At 47.8% G+C, this 18,157-nt stretch overlaps 1 protein-coding gene across 1 annotated transcript in view; it reads left to right on the forward strand.

Annotated features, from left to right (window-relative positions):
• LOC140395772 (unconventional myosin-Vb-like) overlaps window positions 1–18,157 on the forward strand; it is a 156,199-nt gene that overhangs the window by 55,573 nt on the left and 82,469 nt on the right. Inside the window, exons 12-14 of the mRNA XM_072483929.1 lie at window positions 4,995–5,135; window positions 6,367–6,492; window positions 12,391–12,474. Coding sequence (XP_072340030.1) covers window positions 4,995–5,135; window positions 6,367–6,492; window positions 12,391–12,474 — 351 coding nt within the window. The remainder of the gene's footprint in view (window positions 1–4,994; window positions 5,136–6,366; window positions 6,493–12,390; window positions 12,475–18,157) is intronic.

Below are 18,157 nucleotides of genomic sequence, written 5' to 3' on the forward strand. Positions count from 1 at the left end.
CAGAAGTCAAATTAAACCGAGCTTGAAGGATAGCACGCAGGAATTGCGCCATGCTAAGGAGAATCTGTTCAGTGTGGAGAACCAACATGCCTGTATGGGAAGATGGAGTTTGCCAATTAAACCTTGACCTGATGAGAATATTGGAGTGTCGCTCACAGGAAGCAGAACACTTGAATGAGTATTTGAAATGCCTAAATAGATTTGCAGAAGCAAATTAAGGTGTCAGAAGTCTCTATTATGAAAATGTCAAAAACAAAATGAATGGCTGGTGAATTGAACGGTTGGACATTGGAACATGAAAGACGAGGTCCACAGTACATCATAGCAAATTTGGTGAAACTACTATACTCCTCCGAATGGGAAGAGAATGAGATCAGGAGGAGTTGTAAATCCTCCAAGTCAGAGACTTGGTGGGAAATGTAATGCAAATATGTTTGGATAAGGACGCGGTTGGTGGGGGCTATAGTGTAGTGTAAGGGTGTTTGGGTAGTAAGTGTTAATATGGGGCTGGGGAAACATTACTGCCCATATTATGATGTGTCACATGATAGCATGATGAATATTGTAGAAGTCAACATAGCTCTGCGAAGTGCTATTTAGTGGAGATCTGTGTGTTTAACAATCAGTAGTTCATGTTCAACCAGAAAAGCCTCCATACCTGAGACACCAAACAACGTTAAGACAATGAGGCTGGCAGCTAGAGTAGATATATGGCCATTTGACCCAAGGGAACGTTGATTTCATAGAATTTACTGTGCAGGAGGAGGCCATTCGGTTCATAGAGTCTGCACCAGCTCTTGGAAAGAGTACCCTACTTGCCCACACCCCCACCCTGTAACCCAGTATCCCCACCCAACCTTTTTGACACTAAGTGGCAATTTAGCATGGTCAATCCTGCACATCTTTGGACTGTGCTGTGTTTATTCTTCATGCTCGTCTTGCTCAACTCTACCTTCACTTTTTTTTTTAAGACCCTTGTTCTTTCCTGGTTTCTTTATCACCCCTACATCAATGGAGAAAGATTTAAAAGTGCCCTCACATAATCACATCTGTTTCTTATCTTTCTATCTTGCTACATCCTCCCTCTGACGGCCATGCCCTCAATCTTTTAAAATATTTTTATTAAAGGCATTTTGCGCATATAGATAGAAATATCAGAACAAATAACAGCAGTTTAAAAAAAAAAACAAGCCAACTGCAGCAACTAATGACAAGCCTGCAACTCAGCCCACCCTCCCAAAAACCTATGAAACCCCCAGCTGATGCCTTAATTCACTTTAAGGAAGTCGATAAACAGCTTCTAATTCTGCCAGGTCGCTCACCCATACACCCTGCCTTTGGCGGCTCTACCAGGGAGGCAAAGGCCAGGACATCAGCCTCTCTCCCCATCTGGAATTCTGACACTCCAAATATTGCCACCCCAACACCTCAAATCTTGGACGTTACGTCCGAGAACCACCTCCGCTTTGGTCATGCCCAGAAGATGTGGACATGATACGCCGCGTGTGTGTGTCAAACCCCCCCCCCCCCCCCACACACACACACACACACACACACAAACACACACACAATCGGCTCACCCTCGCAATCGTCATGTGGGCCCTATGCACCACCTTAAATTGGATGAGGCTTACCCTCGCACACGACGAGGACACGTTCACCCCTGCAGGGCTTCTTTCCACAGCCCGGCCGTCAACCCCCCCCCCCCCCCCCCCCCCAAACGCATCCTCGTCCCACTTGTGCCTAACCTCGTCCAATGTCATCTTCGGACAATAGCTTATCTTGTAATATCGGAGGTGGCAGCCCTGAGAAGGACGGCACCTCTTTTCCTCAGACAAAGTTCCTCGCCTGTAGGTACCTGAACCTATTCCCCTTAGGCAACTGACATGTTTTACCAAGCCTGCAAACTTAACCCCGACAGAAAAGTCCCTGAAGTACTCAATCCCCACCTGCCCCAGCCCGGAACCTTGCATCCAGCCCTGTTGCCATGCTTTCCAACCTGAAATGTTGCTTGCACAGGTTCCAGACTCGCAACTTGGAAACCATCACCAGGCTCACTGAATGCCAGGCCGGTGAGAATGGGAGGGGCACCAACATCTGTGCCCTCAGACCCATTCCCTTATACGACGCTGCCTCCATCCGCCCCAAAACCAACCCCTCCTCCACTGCTCATTTCCTGACCATTGCGATATTCGCAGCCCAATATTAATTCAGCAAACCTGGCAGTGCCTGCCAGCCAGCCCTCCTCCTCCCCCCCCCCCCCCCCCCCCCACCCCTTTCCAAAAACACCTTCCTCAGCCACAGATTTTTTTTCCTGCCAACATGAACCTCAAAATTACCCCATTCACCTTCCTAAAAAAGGATTAGATTGGTCTATTGTCACGAGTACCGAGGCACATTGAAAAGTATTGTTCTGCGTGCAGCTCAGATAAAACATTCCTTGCATGAAAAGAAACTACATAATAGGGCAAACATAAAATACACAGGCATCGGGTGAAGCATACAGGAGTGTAGTACTACTCAGTAGAGCAGATGTGTGAAGAGATCAGATCGGTCCATAAAGAGGGCCATTTAGGTGTCTCGTAACAGCGGGGAAGAAGCTTTTTTTGAACCTGTTAGTGCGTGTTCTTAGACTTTTGTATCTCCTACGCGATGGAAGAAGTTGGAAGACTGAGTAAGCTGGGTGGCAGGGGTCTTTCCCAAGGCAGTTGGGAACAAAAATGCAGAGGTTCTGGAACGCGAACAAGAACTTGGACAGCACCGTAATTCTAAGCACTGCACACACCCTGCCAACAACAAAGGCAACACATCCCACAGTCCGACTTCATATCCTCCACTAGCCACACCAAATTCAATTTATGCAGCTGGGCCCTGCTCCCGAGATACCAAAAGCTCATGCCCACCACCCAGAATGGCAACTCCCTAGCTGCCTCTCCTGCCCTCTGGCATTAATTCAGAACACCTCACTTTTCTCCCATGTTCAATTTATACCCAGAGATGTGGCCAAATTTCTTCAAGATCTACATATTTCTATTAAAACTCCCCACAGGGTCCAAGATATATAACAGAAATCATCTGCCTACACAAAACCCTGTGCTCAACCCCTGCCTGCCCTATCGCTCTCCAACCCCACAACACCCTGAACGCCATTGCCAACGGCTCCATTGCCAGAGCAAAAAGCAGTGGGGAGAGCGGGCACCCCTGCTTTGTCCCCCGGTTGAAGCTGAAGTATTCCGAACTTGTCCTATTCACCCAGACACTAGCTATCGCGCCCTATACAGCAGCCGAACCCAATCCACTAAACCCTGCCCAACCTGAACCGGCCCAGCAGCTCCAACAAACACACCCATTTGACCAGAACAAAAGCCTTCTCCGAGTCATTGCAACCACCACTTCTGCCTCCTCCCCTCTAAGGGCATTTGTTGACATCTGCCGCCCCTTCACAACCCCCATCTGGTCCGCTCCTGTCACACCTGTCACACAGTCCGCTATACACAACGCTAACAACTTTGCATCTACATAGGACGATGAAATCAGGTGGTACGACCCACACTGCTCGGGGTCCTTTATTATTCTTTAAAATCAACGAGATAGACACCTGCGACAATGTTGGGGGGAAGAGGGGAAGGGAGAGCACCGCTCTTCCTCTCTACTCATGATACATCCCCAAAAGCAGGGGCTCCAGCTCTGCACCAAGACATCTTCTAGAACTCAGCTGGAAACCCATCTGACCCTGGAGCCTTCGCCACCTGCATCGAACCTAGGCAGTCCATCTTCTCCCCCAACCGCGGAAACTCCAGCCCATCCAAGAACCGCCTCCTCCCCTCCACCCCCAGGTGGAGGTTGCGACTCATACAGCCTTCTGTAGAAGCCCTCAAATACCCCCATTCATCCCCTCTGTGTCTGACACCACCTTGCCTTCCTCCCCCTTCCGATGTCCCTCATCGCTGCTTGCTTCCTCAGTTGGTGCACCAACATCCTGCTCATTTTTTTCCCATATTCGTACACTGCCCCTCTGGCCCTCCGCAATTACCCTACCACCTTTCCTGTGGACATCAACCTCATGCTCTCAATTTTAACAAACTTTTGTTTTGTCTGAGTTTTTTGAATTCCCCCTGTCCTTAAAACATTTGATTAAGTTGTTTGATTAGGTGGCACAGTGGTTAACACTGCTGCCTCACAGTGCCAGGGACCCAGGTTCAGTTCGAGCCTTGGGTGACTGTGTGGAGTTTGCATGTTCTCCTCATGTCTGCGTGGGTTTACTCCGGGTGCTCCAGATTCCTCCCATGGTCCAAAAGATGTGCAGGTTAAGTGGATTGGCCTTGCTAAATTTCCCCTTGGTATCCAAAAGGTTTGATTGGCTTATAGGGATAGGGTGGGGAGTGGGCCGAGGTGGGGTACTCTATAGAGGGCCAGTGCGGACTCGATGGACCAAATGGCCTCCTGCACTGTAGGGATTCTATGATTCTTGATTAGTTCCCACTGCACAACTAAAACAATGATCTTTTTTTTTTCCTTTCCCCCCCCCCCCCCCCCCCCCCCCCCCCACCCCCCCACCCCACCAAACACAATATTAATGCACGGAATATTTCAATTTCACCAAGGCAATGCAAATCTTGTTTGGCTGCGGATGTGCCCACCATAATTGTTCCAAGTGAGTCTATATATTTAGTCAGCTGGATCTTACGGACAGAGTTGATGATGAACCACCTCCACTTGTCATGTTACCAGATAATGCATCAAATGGTGAATCTGTGTATAGCCTTTTGAGGTTCTTTCTGTGCAGTTTTAAAGTTTGTAAATTTTCCTTCAGTAGCTTGTAGTGGAGGGCTAATGTGGAACATAACTGTAAAATCTTTTCAATAAATGGCTGTTATTTCTTATAATTTGCAGGTGGAGGGGAGATTGCCGTCAAACAGCTTTTCTCATCCGTGGCTATATGTTAAATTATGATGTCTAATCTTTGTCCATGTGTGTGGATCTTTTCTTCCTAGCATGTGTTCAAGCTCGAGCAGGAAGAGTACTTGTCTGAAGGATTGCCATGGTCTCTAATTGATTACTATGACAATCAACCTTGCATTGATGTAATTGAAGCAAAGCTTGGGATCTTGGATCTTCTAGATGAAGAATGTAGGGTAAGAATTAATGTACATTCATCAGTCAGTGAAAATTAGGACAATTTAGTTTTGCGTATATGTAACTGAGCAAATGTCTTCACCTTATTCTGGTTGGGAGAGCAATGCTACACACGCAAGAAGTTAATGGTGAGAAATACTAAGGGTGTAGTCAGAAGAGATGAAAGTTAAAAAGGAGCTTGAAACACTGAGCCCCAAATACGTGATATTTGACTTATTTTCTCCAGGTATTTACGGCAGGTAAATGTGCCCTCGGCAAGCAGCACTCATTTCATTGAGACCTTCTGGTCTAATCCCCTCCCCTGCTAAGTGATATTGACCACCGGGAACTGCCCTATGCAATTCCTTAGCATACAGGGGTGAGACGCCATGTGGGAAAGTTGGCCGATTTCACAGTTGCCCCAGTTTTGTTCATAGCAGCATTTGTTGGAACCTCTTCCTTTCCACCAACACCACCTTCTGTGAAAATCCATCAACAGTTTTTCTGGCTAGCCAGCCAGTCTGTCCTTCAAATAATAATCACTTATTGTCACAAGTAGGCTTCAATGAAGTTGCTGTGATAAGCCCCTAGTCGCCACATTCCAGAGCCTGTTCGGGGAAACTGGAACGGGGATTGAACCCGCGCTGCTGATCTTGTTCTGTATTACAAGCCAGCTGTCTTAGCCCACTGTGCTAAACCAGCCCCTGTTGTGCTAAACTAGCCCCTTTTATGCTAAACCAGCCCCCGTTGTGCTAAACCAGCCCTTGTAAAATCGATTAGAGCTAATCTAAGAGGCTCCTGAAAAACCAGCGCCGAAAAGGATTAGATGCAATTGTTACAAAATTGCTAGAATTGGCTTTTGAGACAATTGGTGATATGGACGATGTGAGAAAAGAAAATATTTTTTGGTTTTCCTTTTTGAAGAATCATTTGTGTTCTGAATCAGGTTGAAGGGGTTGATTTTTTTTTTTTTTAAAAGGCAATTCTGCATGCTGCTGTCTGTGAGTATGACTTGGGGAGTTAGATGCTTTTCTTGAAAAGTATGAATCAAGATGGAGGAAATTAGTTCATTGTTTGATCTTGATTGCAAACATTCTCTCTCTCCGCATTAACACAATTGTAACAATTTTGCTCACCAAGCTGGTGAACCAATATGATGCTCAATTGTTAACCTTTACTGACCACTGACTTGTTACATTTTGATCCCTCCAGTTGCTGACACTCTAAATGGTGTTTATTTTAATTTTTTAGATACTTAATGGCACAGATGAGAAGTGGGCTCAAAAGCTGTATGACCGACACCAGCAGACAAGTCATCACTTCCAGAAACCCAGGATGTCAAATTCTGCTTTCATTATTCTACATTTTGCTGCTGATGTAGGTGGTTTTAGTTTTAATGTCTATAACCCAAGCTAATTATTATATGCAGTTAGTTTTTTGTCAGTCATTTGGACTGTATATTTTTTTAAAAAAAGAATAACATTGAAGGGTTGGGGTCCAATAAAAGAACCAAAGGGCACAATGGATTTTGTGACATTCCAATGAACTTTAAAGGAGCATACATTTCAAATTTCAGCCTGTGCTTACTCAACACTTCAGATTAAGGGTAACATAGCAGATGAAGGGGCACCTGCCTGGGGGATCAATTGGGGCTCAGTGGATAATCATCCTGGGGGTGAAGAACCTCTAGGCAGGAGACTTGTAGGGAGCCACCTGCAGCTTTATGGCTGCTGGACAATACCTTTTTTAAACTTACTAATGGAGTCTCTGAAAGTGCATCTTTACATCTGGTGAAGAAGATAAAATTATCATGACACTGCCTCAGGCTCGACACCTGTGAGCATTCTATTTTAAGGGAAGTCTGAAATACGCACCACAGTGTCTCTCTTTGGGTGAATAGGCCCTATTGCGATATTGCCAGACCCTGTGTAATGTAGAATCAAAAGATGGACATTTACAAGATGCTCAGTGTGGTGTTGCGGTTGTGGGTGGGGAGGGGCCCTTTGAAGTCAATGCTGAGACGTTCAAAGGGGCGGGTGGCCTTGATTAGGTGCGCCTTGTCTGGTTTGTAGAATTGCGGCTTGCACTCCGCACAGACTTGGCAGTCCCTAGTCATGGCCTTGACCTCCTCGACTGAGAAGGGTAGGTTGTGGCCCTTGATGTAGTGGTAGAGCCGCCTGACGCCCGGGTGACAGAGGTCATTATGTAGTGCCCGCAGCCGGTCATCCTGTGCGTTGGCACAAGTACTACGGGACAGGGCATCAGGAGGATCATTGAGCTTACCTGGCCGGTATAAGATAGTATAATTGTAGGTGGAGAGTTCGATCCTCCACCGTAATATCTTATCATTTTTGATTTTACCTCGTTGTTTGTTGTCGAACATGAACGCAACTGATCGTTGGTCAGTAACGAGGGTAAATGGTTTTCCGGCCAGGTAGTGCCTCCAGTGCCGGACGGCTTCCACTATGGCTTGTGCCTCCTTCTCAACAGAGGAGTGGCTGATCTCGGGGCCTTGGAGTGTGCGGGAAAAGAAGGCGATGGGCCTGCCCGCCTGGTTGAGGGTGGCACCCAGGGCAAAGTCGGAGGCATCGCTCTCGACTTGGAATGGTGCAGACTCGTCTACCGCATGCATGGCGGCTCTGGCGATAGTAGTTTTCAGGAGGTGGAAGGCCTGGCAGGCCTCGGGCGGGAGGGGGAATGAGGGGGAACGGAGGAGGGGTCGGGCCTTGTCAGCGTACTCGGGCACCCATTGGGCATAGTAGGCAAAGAGTCCGAGGCATCGCCTCAGTTCTTTGGGGCAGGTGGGAATAGGGAGTTCGAGAAGGGGGCGCAGACGGTCGGGATCGGGGCTGAGGACACCGTTCTCCACCACGTAGCCGAGTATGGCGAGGCGGGTGGTGCCGAAAACACATTTTGCCTCGTTGTACGTGAGGTTGAGGCGTTTGGCAGTTTGGAGGAATTTCGTGAGGTTGACGTCATGGTCCTGCTGGTTGTGGCCGCAGATGGTGACGTTGTCCAGATACGGGAAGGTAGCCCGCAGTCTGTTCTGGTCCACCATTCGGTCCATCTCCCGTTGGCAGGAGGCCCTCCCGTCCGCACTCCACTCCATCCGGTCTCTTTTGTGTACTGCAACGAATGCTACCCCTCATGAGCGGATGTTTCTCTTCTCCAGGAGATCGGCATCCGTGACATCGCTTCCATCCTGGCTCCTGTCCCCGGGAGACGTCCTGCTCCGCAAGCATGTGCGGACCTCTAAGGCGGAGCCCCTGGTGGAGAGAGTCCGTCTCCTCCACGCCAACCCACAGTACGCGTACATAGCGTACCCCGACGGGCGTGAGGAGACCGTCTCCATCAAGGACCTGGCCCCCTCTGGGGCCCCTGCCGCCCTCGCCCCGCAACCTCCACCCCACTCCCTCTCTGCTCCCGTCGATCCCTCGGCCTGTTACTACTCCGTGCCAGCCGCTGTCATCCCGCAGTTTCGCCTCGAGCCAGCCGAAGCGGTGGGGGAAGTCATGCCGCCTCACGAACCAGCACCACCGACCGCACGGATACCGCCGGACACTACCTCAGCGCCGCAGCTCCGACGTTCAAAGAGATCGACCAAACCCATCGTTCGTCTCGACCTTTGACGACACGGAACCTCCTGATGGACTCTGTTCACTGCTCCAAATTTTCACCCCGGACTTCCTTCTAAACAAGGGGTGAATGTGGTGATACACCACTGTACCTCCCTACCATTGTACATAGTATATAATAGTTGTGCGTAACGTGGCCCTGTAATACTGTGTATTGTACTGTAACTCTGCAGAGGTTCGGTCACTGGTAGGTAACCCGACCTGGCCACGGAGAGCTCCGCCTTAGCCACTCCCCCGGGAGTCAGTATAAGAACCTCTTCTGGGACAGCCCCCATTCTTTCTGGGGTCGTCTGTGTCGGGTAAGCCTCCCATGTAGTATATTAAAGCCTGAGTTAAAGTCTCACATGTCTTCGTGGTTCTTGACGCTTAGCGCATCACTCAGTTTAAAGAAATTGAAAGGCAGACTTGGGAAAACAAACTTGTAAAATTGACTGGCTGAGGCAAAGGTTTAAAAAAGGAACTTTAGAGTTTTAAAACGACAAAACAAAAGAAGATGGCCTAGTGGAGCTGGCAGCTGGAAGAGCCGTGACTTCAAATGTGAAAGGATTTTGGATAAAAGGCAAAGAATTACTGCAGTTAGTTCAAAAGCTTAAAAAAATGGTTGACACTAGGATGCTGTGCTGCAGCTTGGTAACAAAAAAGAAACGGCCAGAGACATTCTGTACCTGCATTGATATATTTGTTGCAAAATACACCTGCAAAGGGGAGCTAACTGTATCAGAGCAACTGTATCAGAGCAACTATGGTGACACCCTTCAAGGGGTAATACATTAAGTGGCAACAAGATGGAACAAATGCCTCTGGACAGGAAAATCAGAAAACCTCAGATGGAGGGGAACTCTCAAAAAAACATCCGCAAGCAACACGAGATCTCGGAGGAGGGAACAGGAGACCAACCTGACCAACAGTGAAGCTGAAAGGGTTCGGCTGAAAGTTGAGACAAGTAAAAATGAAGGTTCCAATTGTGAAATGTAAGACCATGAGGTATTCCCCTCTGAATGCAGAAACTGAAGACTTCAAAAGAAACCAGGAACTTTTGAACGTGAAGAGGAATCGGCAAAAAGAATTAAAGCTCTAGAGAAGACAAAATGACTGACGGCAAACTTGAAAAATGTTGCAAAAAGTTTACAAAATGAAGGGGCAATTAATGAGAGAATTTTGAATAAGCTGAACTTCATGAAGAGCAATAGAAAATAAGGATTCAAGTGAAGAATTGGAACAGGAGAATAAGAGCTTGAAGAAGAGTACCTTGGCAATGGGAAATTAACTGAAAGGTAAAAACATTGAAATTGACAGCAGAATCTGCAATTCAGACAGTGCAAGAAACTGAGACCAGAACAAGATTTCTGAAATGGTCATAGTGCTTTTCCAATGTGATAAAATGGTCGATGGAAAAGATGCTGAATTTGAAATGGTAGAAAGAGCAGAAACTTCATACAACCGAAGTACCAAAAACAGGTACAATGACCATTCTTGACAGATCAAGTTTGTGAAAGATCTATCAAGACTTTGTTGGATTGTGATATATGCCTTCATGCATTACAGTGCTCTTCAGAGCAAGGATCAACTTGGGACTATTTGGCACCACCCACAGTGATGTATGTAGTCACATGCTCAGAACAGTCTAGGACTGCACTCCGGAAACAGCACCTTGGCAAGTGCATAGTTAAAGCCTACCGCTAATTTTTTTTTTTAAAACACCGCCTCCAGATCCTATCAATAAACCATCACCACTACAACATAAAAATCCTTATTCAGTACATAATGACATGTCATAAATGAAACTTCGGTAGTGGATCAGTTGGGCCGTCAACCATTAAAAATGGACATAGAGGGACTGGTCATTTGTAAGCAAGTGGATCAGTTGAGTAGAGAGATGCCCCAGCCGCCAATGTTTTTGAACCCATAAGCATCAAAATGCCTGACCAACCTGTTCTACACATAACCAATGTCTCTCTGGAAGCAAGTGGTGATGAACTGCCTGTGCCAGATGTTACTGCAGTTCCTGTTAATGTTGATCCTGTGGAAGCATCTCAGACTACAGAATAACGCTGTTCTACAAGGAACAGAACCCTTCCCCCCCCCCCCCCCCCCCCCCCCCCTCAAAGATTGTCCAACTTGTGTATATAATGTTTAGTTAGAATTTAGGACTGTGCAAATTAGTTATTGAAGATTATATAAAGTATTTAGAGGGGGAGAGATGTGGTGATTCCCCATTTGAAATGAATGAAAATGAAAATCGCTTATTGTCACAAGTAGGCGTCAAATGAAGTTACTGTGAAAAGCCCCTAGTCGCCACATTCCAGTGCCTGTTTGAGGAGGCTGGTACGGGAATTGAACCGTGTTGCTGACCTGCCTTGGTCTGCTTTCAAAGCCAGCGATTTAGCCCTGAACTAAACCAGCCTCTCATTTAAGAACACCACAACAGATTAAGTGTCACCTGGCCTGGGTGACCAGTTGGGATTCAGTGGGTAATCATCTCAGGGGGTGGAGTTTGTTCTTGGGCAGGAAACATGTAGGGAGCAAGCTGCTGAACAAATCTTATTAATATCTTGTAAGTGTGTATTAATGGAGTCTCTAAAAGAGAATCTTTACAAACCCCAAAGAGACAAAAACATATGTCACACTGGAATATGTTTGTCTACTTGGAACAAATGATAACAGAAGGTGATAGATGTGTTGCCGAAGTGAGAAGGATAGAAATAACCAGAACTAATGTTGTGAAGTAGAAGGATGTGCTCACAACAACTTGAGCTTGAAATGAGTAAAAGATGCTACATTCAACCGACTTTCCACAGGAACCTGGACAACAAAGCTCAGTGGGCTAGACAGCTGGTTGGTGATGCAGAACAAGGCCAGCAGCGCGGGTTCAATTCCCTTACCAGCTGAGAATTCGGAATTCTCCCTCCGTGTACCCAAACAGGCGCCGGAATGTGGCGGCTAGGGGCTTTTCACAGTAATTTCATTGCAGTGTTAATGTGAGCCTACTTGTGACAAAAGATTATTATTGTTTTAACAAGTCTATCAATATCTGTGGAAGAAAATAGAGGCCTGTGAAATGTGGGTAATCAGGTGTATGTTAAAAATTCCATATGCAGATCATCAGACAAATGAGATTCTTGTAATTGCTAGAGTAAAAAGAACTCTGCATCCAGAAAATAAAATGCCAGTATTTCAGCAATTTGATCAGAGCTGAAAGCTACAGTGATCTCTTCTAGAGGGCAAGGGAGCGAGCAACAGAGAGAGGGGTTGACCTATATATAGTTGATTGACGAATGACGACAGTGGTTGCAGATGAGCTACAGGGAATATGTGCAAGACAGATGAGTGGTATACCATGGCAGCCGATCTCTTGGTAGGAATAGCTGCAAGCAAGATGGGTTGTACTAAAGTTTTGAGCAGTGTGCAATACCTTTCCTGCACAATGTACTGAAGATATTGAATGTGAGAAAATCTTCCCTTTGCTCCATTTGATATCCTTCGCTTTGCTGCCAGTGGCCAGGAAACAGTTCTCCAGACTGGAAGCCTTAATTTTTCATCTGTGACTATAAATCAGGATCCATAAAATTCAGAAAGTGGCTGGGCCAAAAAGATTTATTCAGTGTCCTATCTATAAATACATTTTATGAATTGCCTTCAGGTGCTGTATCAGTGTGAAGGATTTTTAGAGAAAAATAGAGATACAGTTTATGAAGAATCAATTAACATTCTGAAAGCAAGCAAGGTAAGCACTCTTAAACCTGCGTCAGTGGTGCATACATTGTCTTGAACCTGTTCTATTGGGACTGTATAGATAGTACTCGAGGGATGGAATGGGGTAATTTGTAGTTATTATTTTGAGTTTCAAGGATTACAGTTTGGAGCTTGAATTCTCAAGCATTTACAAAGACAAACGTACTCTCTGCTTGCAGTTTTGAGTACCGTCAAGTGTATTCAAACACATTTAAGTTTGGTATCAAACTTTGCGGAAGCTGTAAGTAGACAACGTAAACATCTTATTCATATTGGAAACGGTCGTCAATTTGAACAGTTTCAACACATCGATTACCTGCAATCTTTTTGCCTTCATTTGATCAACTATTGCGATCCCATGGCAGACCCCAAGTGTGGCTAGTATGCTGGACCAAAACCCCAATACTTTATTTTAATTTTGTAAGACTGAGAGGAAAGGATACTTCGCTCCAGGAGTGATTGCACAAGGAAATAGGGACATGATATATTAAAACAAACTTTATTACTAACACAGTATTAAAATCTTAACATCACATCCAAAAATAGCTTGCAAATACGCCTTAAACAATACTAATTACAGTAAATACAAAACCCTTAATTGCTATCTTTATTCCCACTTAAACAACAAGAAAACCGCCCTCTCTGTTCTTAATCCACCTTTAAATACCAATGGCACCGAGGAATACTTGCTTTAGTTATTCTTTGAGATAGAGATCTCTTCAAACTGCTTCACAGCAAAGATCCAATTCTGGTCAGACCCATGCAGAAACTCTGACTACATGTCTTCAAAGGTCCTTTCAATTGGCTTGTTTCTGGTGTCCCTTCTTGGGCAAGCCTGAACTGCTTTAAATACCGTTGAACTGTCTCCCTTCCGGACACTGCTTCATTCAGCTCAGAACTGAACTGAGATACTTTCTCAAAAAACCTGCTGCCTTGGCACTACCCAGCAATGTCATCATCTCATCAAGCTGAAAGCTAACCAACTCCCCAGGGAATCCCACCCATGAAAACAAAATTGCAGTAGCCCAAACTTTTTGCAATAGTTAATTGCACCTCTGGCTCCAAAGATCTTCTTGTTTAGGAGACCAATTGGTCCATGACCCTCTTCAGTCTTGACCCTTCCTCTTTTTATACACTCTTTCAAATACGCACTCAAATTTTTGATTTATATATCAAAGTTTGTTTGCCTTAATAGTAACTTGTGATAAAGAATTCCATGTTCTCATCCTTTTGTAAAAAAATATTTTCCTGTGATCATTAAAAAAAAAAATATATATATATTTTATTGAAATTTTTCGATCACAATTTTTTCCCTTTGCAAATCAATCATAAAAACAAAAAGAAAAATTTAACAGTACATGTAACATGTTGACCACAGTCTAATAAAAAGTAACTAACCAACATGATAAACTAATCAATTAACATAAAATGAAACTTTCCCCCCCCCCTCCCCCCTGGGTTGCTGCTGTTGGTCATCTATCTTCCCCCTAATGTTCTGCTAGGTAGTCGAGGAATGGCTGCCACCGCCTGGTGAACCCTTGAGCCGATCCTCTCAGCGCAAACTTCATCTGCTCCAGTTTTATGAACCCCGCCATATCGTTTATCCAGGCCTCCAGTCCGGGGGGTTTCACTTCCTTCCACATGCGTAAAGTCCTACGCCGGGCTACTAGGGACGCAAAGGCCACGACATCGGCCTCTTTCGCCTCCTGCACTCCCGGCTCATCCGCAACTCCAAATAAAGCTAACCCCCAGCCTGGTTTGACCCGGCCCTTCGCCACCTTCGAAGTCACTCCCCTCCAATACCTTTCCAGTGCCGGGCACAACCAAAACATGTGTGTGGTTTGCCGGGCTTCCGCCGCACCTCCCACACTTGTCCTCCACTCCGAAGAACCTGCTCAACCTTTCTCCCGTTATGTGTGCTCTATGTAGCACCTTAAATTGAATCAGGCTAAGCCTGGTGCACGAGGAAGAGGAATTTACCCTGCTTAGGGCATCAGCCCACTGACCCTCCTCTATCTCCTCCCTGAGCTCTTCTTCCCACTTTCCTTTTAGTTCGCCCACCAGCTCCTCCCCCTCTTCTCTCATCTCTCGGTATATCTCTGACACCTTGCCCTCCCCGACCCACACCCCCGAGAGCATTCTATCCTGGATCCCCTGTGTCGGGAGCAATGGAAATTCCCTCACCTGTTGTCTTGTGAACGCCCTCACCTGCATATACCTAAAGAAATTTCCCCGGGCAGCTTATACTTTTCCTCCAACGCTCCCAAGCTCGCAAACGTCCCATCTATAAATAAATCTCCCACCCTCCTAATTCCCAACTGGTGCCAGCTCTGGTATCCTCCATCTAGCCTCCCTGGGGCAAACCTATGGTTGTTCCTGATTGGGGACCCCATCAGGGCTCCCAGCACACCTCTCTGTCGCCTCCATTGTCGCCAGATATTTAATGTTGCCGCCACCACTGGGTTCGTGGTAAATTTTTTTGGTGAGAGCGGTAGTGGCGCCGTCACCAGCGCCTCTAGACTCGTCCCTTTACAGGACTTTCTCTCTAGTCTTTTCCACGCCGCTCCCTCTCCCTCTATCATCCATTTACGGATCATCGCCACATTGGCGGCCCAATAGTAGTCGCCCAAATTCGGCAGCGCCAGTCCCCCTCTGTCTCTGCTACGTTGTAAGAACCCCCTCCTTACCCTCGGGACTTTCCCTGCCCACACGAAGCTCGTGATGCTCCTGTCTATTTTTTTAAAGAAGGCCTTAGTGATCAGTATAGGGAGACATTGGAATACAAATAGGAACCTCGGGAGGACCATCATCTTAATTGCCTGCACTCTGCCCGCCAGTGACAGTGGCTGCATGTCCCACCTCTTGAAGTCCTCCTCCATTTGTTCTACCAGTCGTGTCAGATTAAGTCTGTGCAAGGTTCCCCAGCTCCTGGCTATCTGAATCCCCAGGTACCGAAGTTTCTTTCCACTCTCCTTAACGGTAGGACATCTATCCCTCTACTCTGGTCCCCCGGGTGTATCACGAAAAGTTCACTCTTCCCCATGTTAAGCCTATATCCCGAGAAATCTCCGAACTCACTCAATATCTGCATGACCTCTGTCATCCCCCCCACTGGGTCCGTCACATATAACAGTAGGTCATCCGCGTAGAGTGACACTCTGTGTTCTTCTCCCCCTCTAATCACCCCCCTCCATTTCCTGGAGTCTCTCAGCGCCATGGCCAGTGGTTCAATTGCCAACGCGAACAGTAATGGAGATAGCGGGCATCCCTGTCTTGTTCCCCTGTATAGTCGTAAATACTCCGATCTTTGCCGACCCGTGACCACACTTGCCGTTGGGGCCCCATAAAGGAGTTTGACCCAGCTAATAAACCCGTTCCCGAACCTCCTTAGCACCTCCCATAGGTACTCCCACTCCACCCTGTCAAATGCCTTCTCTGCATCCAATGCCGCCACTATCTCTGCCTCCCCCTCTACTGGGGGCATCATTATCTCCCCTAATAGCCGTCGCACGTTGACATTTAGTTGTCTCCCCTTTACGAATCCTGTCTGGTCTTCGTGCACCACCCCCGGGGCACAGTCCTCTACCCTCGATGCCAGCACCTTTGCTAGCAATTTGGCGTCCACATTTAATAGTGAAATAGGCCTATAGGACCCACACTGCAGCGGATCTTTATCCCGCTTCAAAATTAGCGATATCGTCGCCCCCGACATTGTCGGGGGTCGAGTCCCTCCTTCCCTGGCCTCGTTAAAAGTCCTCACCAACAGCGGGGCCAGCAGGTCAACATATTTTCTAAAAAATTCCACCGGGAACCCATCTGGTCCCGGAGCCTTCCCTGCCTGCATATTCCCCAGCCCCTTGGTAACCTTGTCCACCCCAATTGGTGCCCCCAGGCCTTCCGCCTCCTGCTCCTCCACCCTCGGGAACCTTAATTGGTCCAAGAACTGCCGCATCTCCTCTTTTCCCTCCGGGGGTTGGGACCTATAAAGTCTTTCGTAAAAGGTCTTAAACACCCCATTTATCTTCCCTGCTCTCCGCACCGTAGCTCCCTTTTCGTCTCTAATTCCCCCTATCTCCCTCGCCCCTGTCCTCTTTCGCAGCCGATGGGCCAACAGGCGACTAGCCTTTTCCCCATACTCATACCTCACCCCCTGTGCCTTCCTCCACAGCACCTCCGCCCTCCTGGTGGTCAGAAGGTCGAACTCCGTCTGGAGTCGTCGTCTCTCCCTGTACAGTCCCTCCTCCGGGGTCTCCGCAAATTCCCTGTCCACCCTTAAGATCTCCCCCAGTAGTCTTTCCCTTTCCTTGGCCTCTGTTTTCCCTTTGTGGGCCCTGATGGAGATCAGCTCTCCTCTGACCACCGCCTTTAGTGCTTCCCATACCGCTCCCACTCTGACCTCCACGTCGTCATTGGCCTCCAGGTACCTCTCGATACATCCCCGCACTCTTCCACAGACTCCCTCATCCGCCAACAATCCCACATCTAATCGCCAGAGTGCTCGCTGCTCCCTCTCCTCTCCTAGTTCCAGGTCCACCCAATGTGGGGCATGATCCGAGATAGCTATGGCTGAATACTCAGTTTCTTCCACCCTCAAGATCAACGACCTTCCCAAAACAAAAAAATCTATCCGGGAGTACACCTTGTGAACATGGGAGAAGAAGGAGAACTCCTTGGCCTTCGGTCTAACAAATCGCCATGGATCCACTCCCCCCATTTGGTCCATAAACCCCTTAAGCACCTTGGCCGCTGCCGGCCTTCTTCCGGTCTTAGATCTGGATCTATCTAACCCTGGGTCCAGCACGGTGTTGAAGTCTCCCCCCATTATCAAGTTTCCTACCTCCAGGTCCGGTATACGTCCCAGCATCCGCCTCATAAATCCCGCATCGTCCCAATTCGGGGCATATACGTTAACCAACACAACCTCCATTCCCTCCAGCCTGCCACTCACCATTGCATATCTGCCTCCACTATCTGCTACAGTGCTCCTTGCTTCGAATGATACCCGTTTCCCCACCAGTATGGCCACCCCTCTATTCTTTGCATCTAGCTCCGAATGGAACACCTGTCCCACCCAACCTTTCCTTAACCTAACTTGGTCCGCCACCTTCAGGTGCGTCTCCTGGAGCATAGCCACGTCTGCCCTCAGCCCTTTCAAGTGCGCGAGCACTCGGGCCCTTTTAATCGGTCCATTGAGGCCTCTCACGTTCCACGTGATCAGCCTCACTAGGGGGCTACCTGCCCCCTTCCCGTGTCGACTAGCCATCACCCTCTCTAGGCCAGTCCCACGTCCCGATTCCGTGCTCCCACTCGTTCCCCAGGTGCCGCATTCCAGCCCCGACCACCCTTTCTTTAGCCAGTTCCTCTTTGATTTCTGCAGCAGCAACCCAGTTATCCCCCCCCCCCCGCTAGATCCCCCTCTAGCGGGATTGCTCCCCCCATATTACTTCCGCAAGTCAGCTGACTTCAAATGACCCCGGCTTCTCCTGCTCACTCCTTGACCCCCCCCCCCGTGTGGGGAACTCCCATCTACCTTGCACCTATCTTCCCGCCATTATCTTTCTGGCGCGGGAACATCTCTGTAGCTGACCCGCCTCTTGTGGCGCAGCTCCCTCTCCCACCCCACTCCCATTCCTCATCCTCCACCTATGTCTCTTCTTTCCCCCCCCACCGGCGCC

This window comes from Scyliorhinus torazame, chromosome 18 (genome assembly GCF_047496885.1).
Source record: "Scyliorhinus torazame isolate Kashiwa2021f chromosome 18, sScyTor2.1, whole genome shotgun sequence".
Taxonomy (NCBI): Eukaryota; Metazoa; Chordata; class Chondrichthyes; order Carcharhiniformes; family Scyliorhinidae; genus Scyliorhinus; species Scyliorhinus torazame.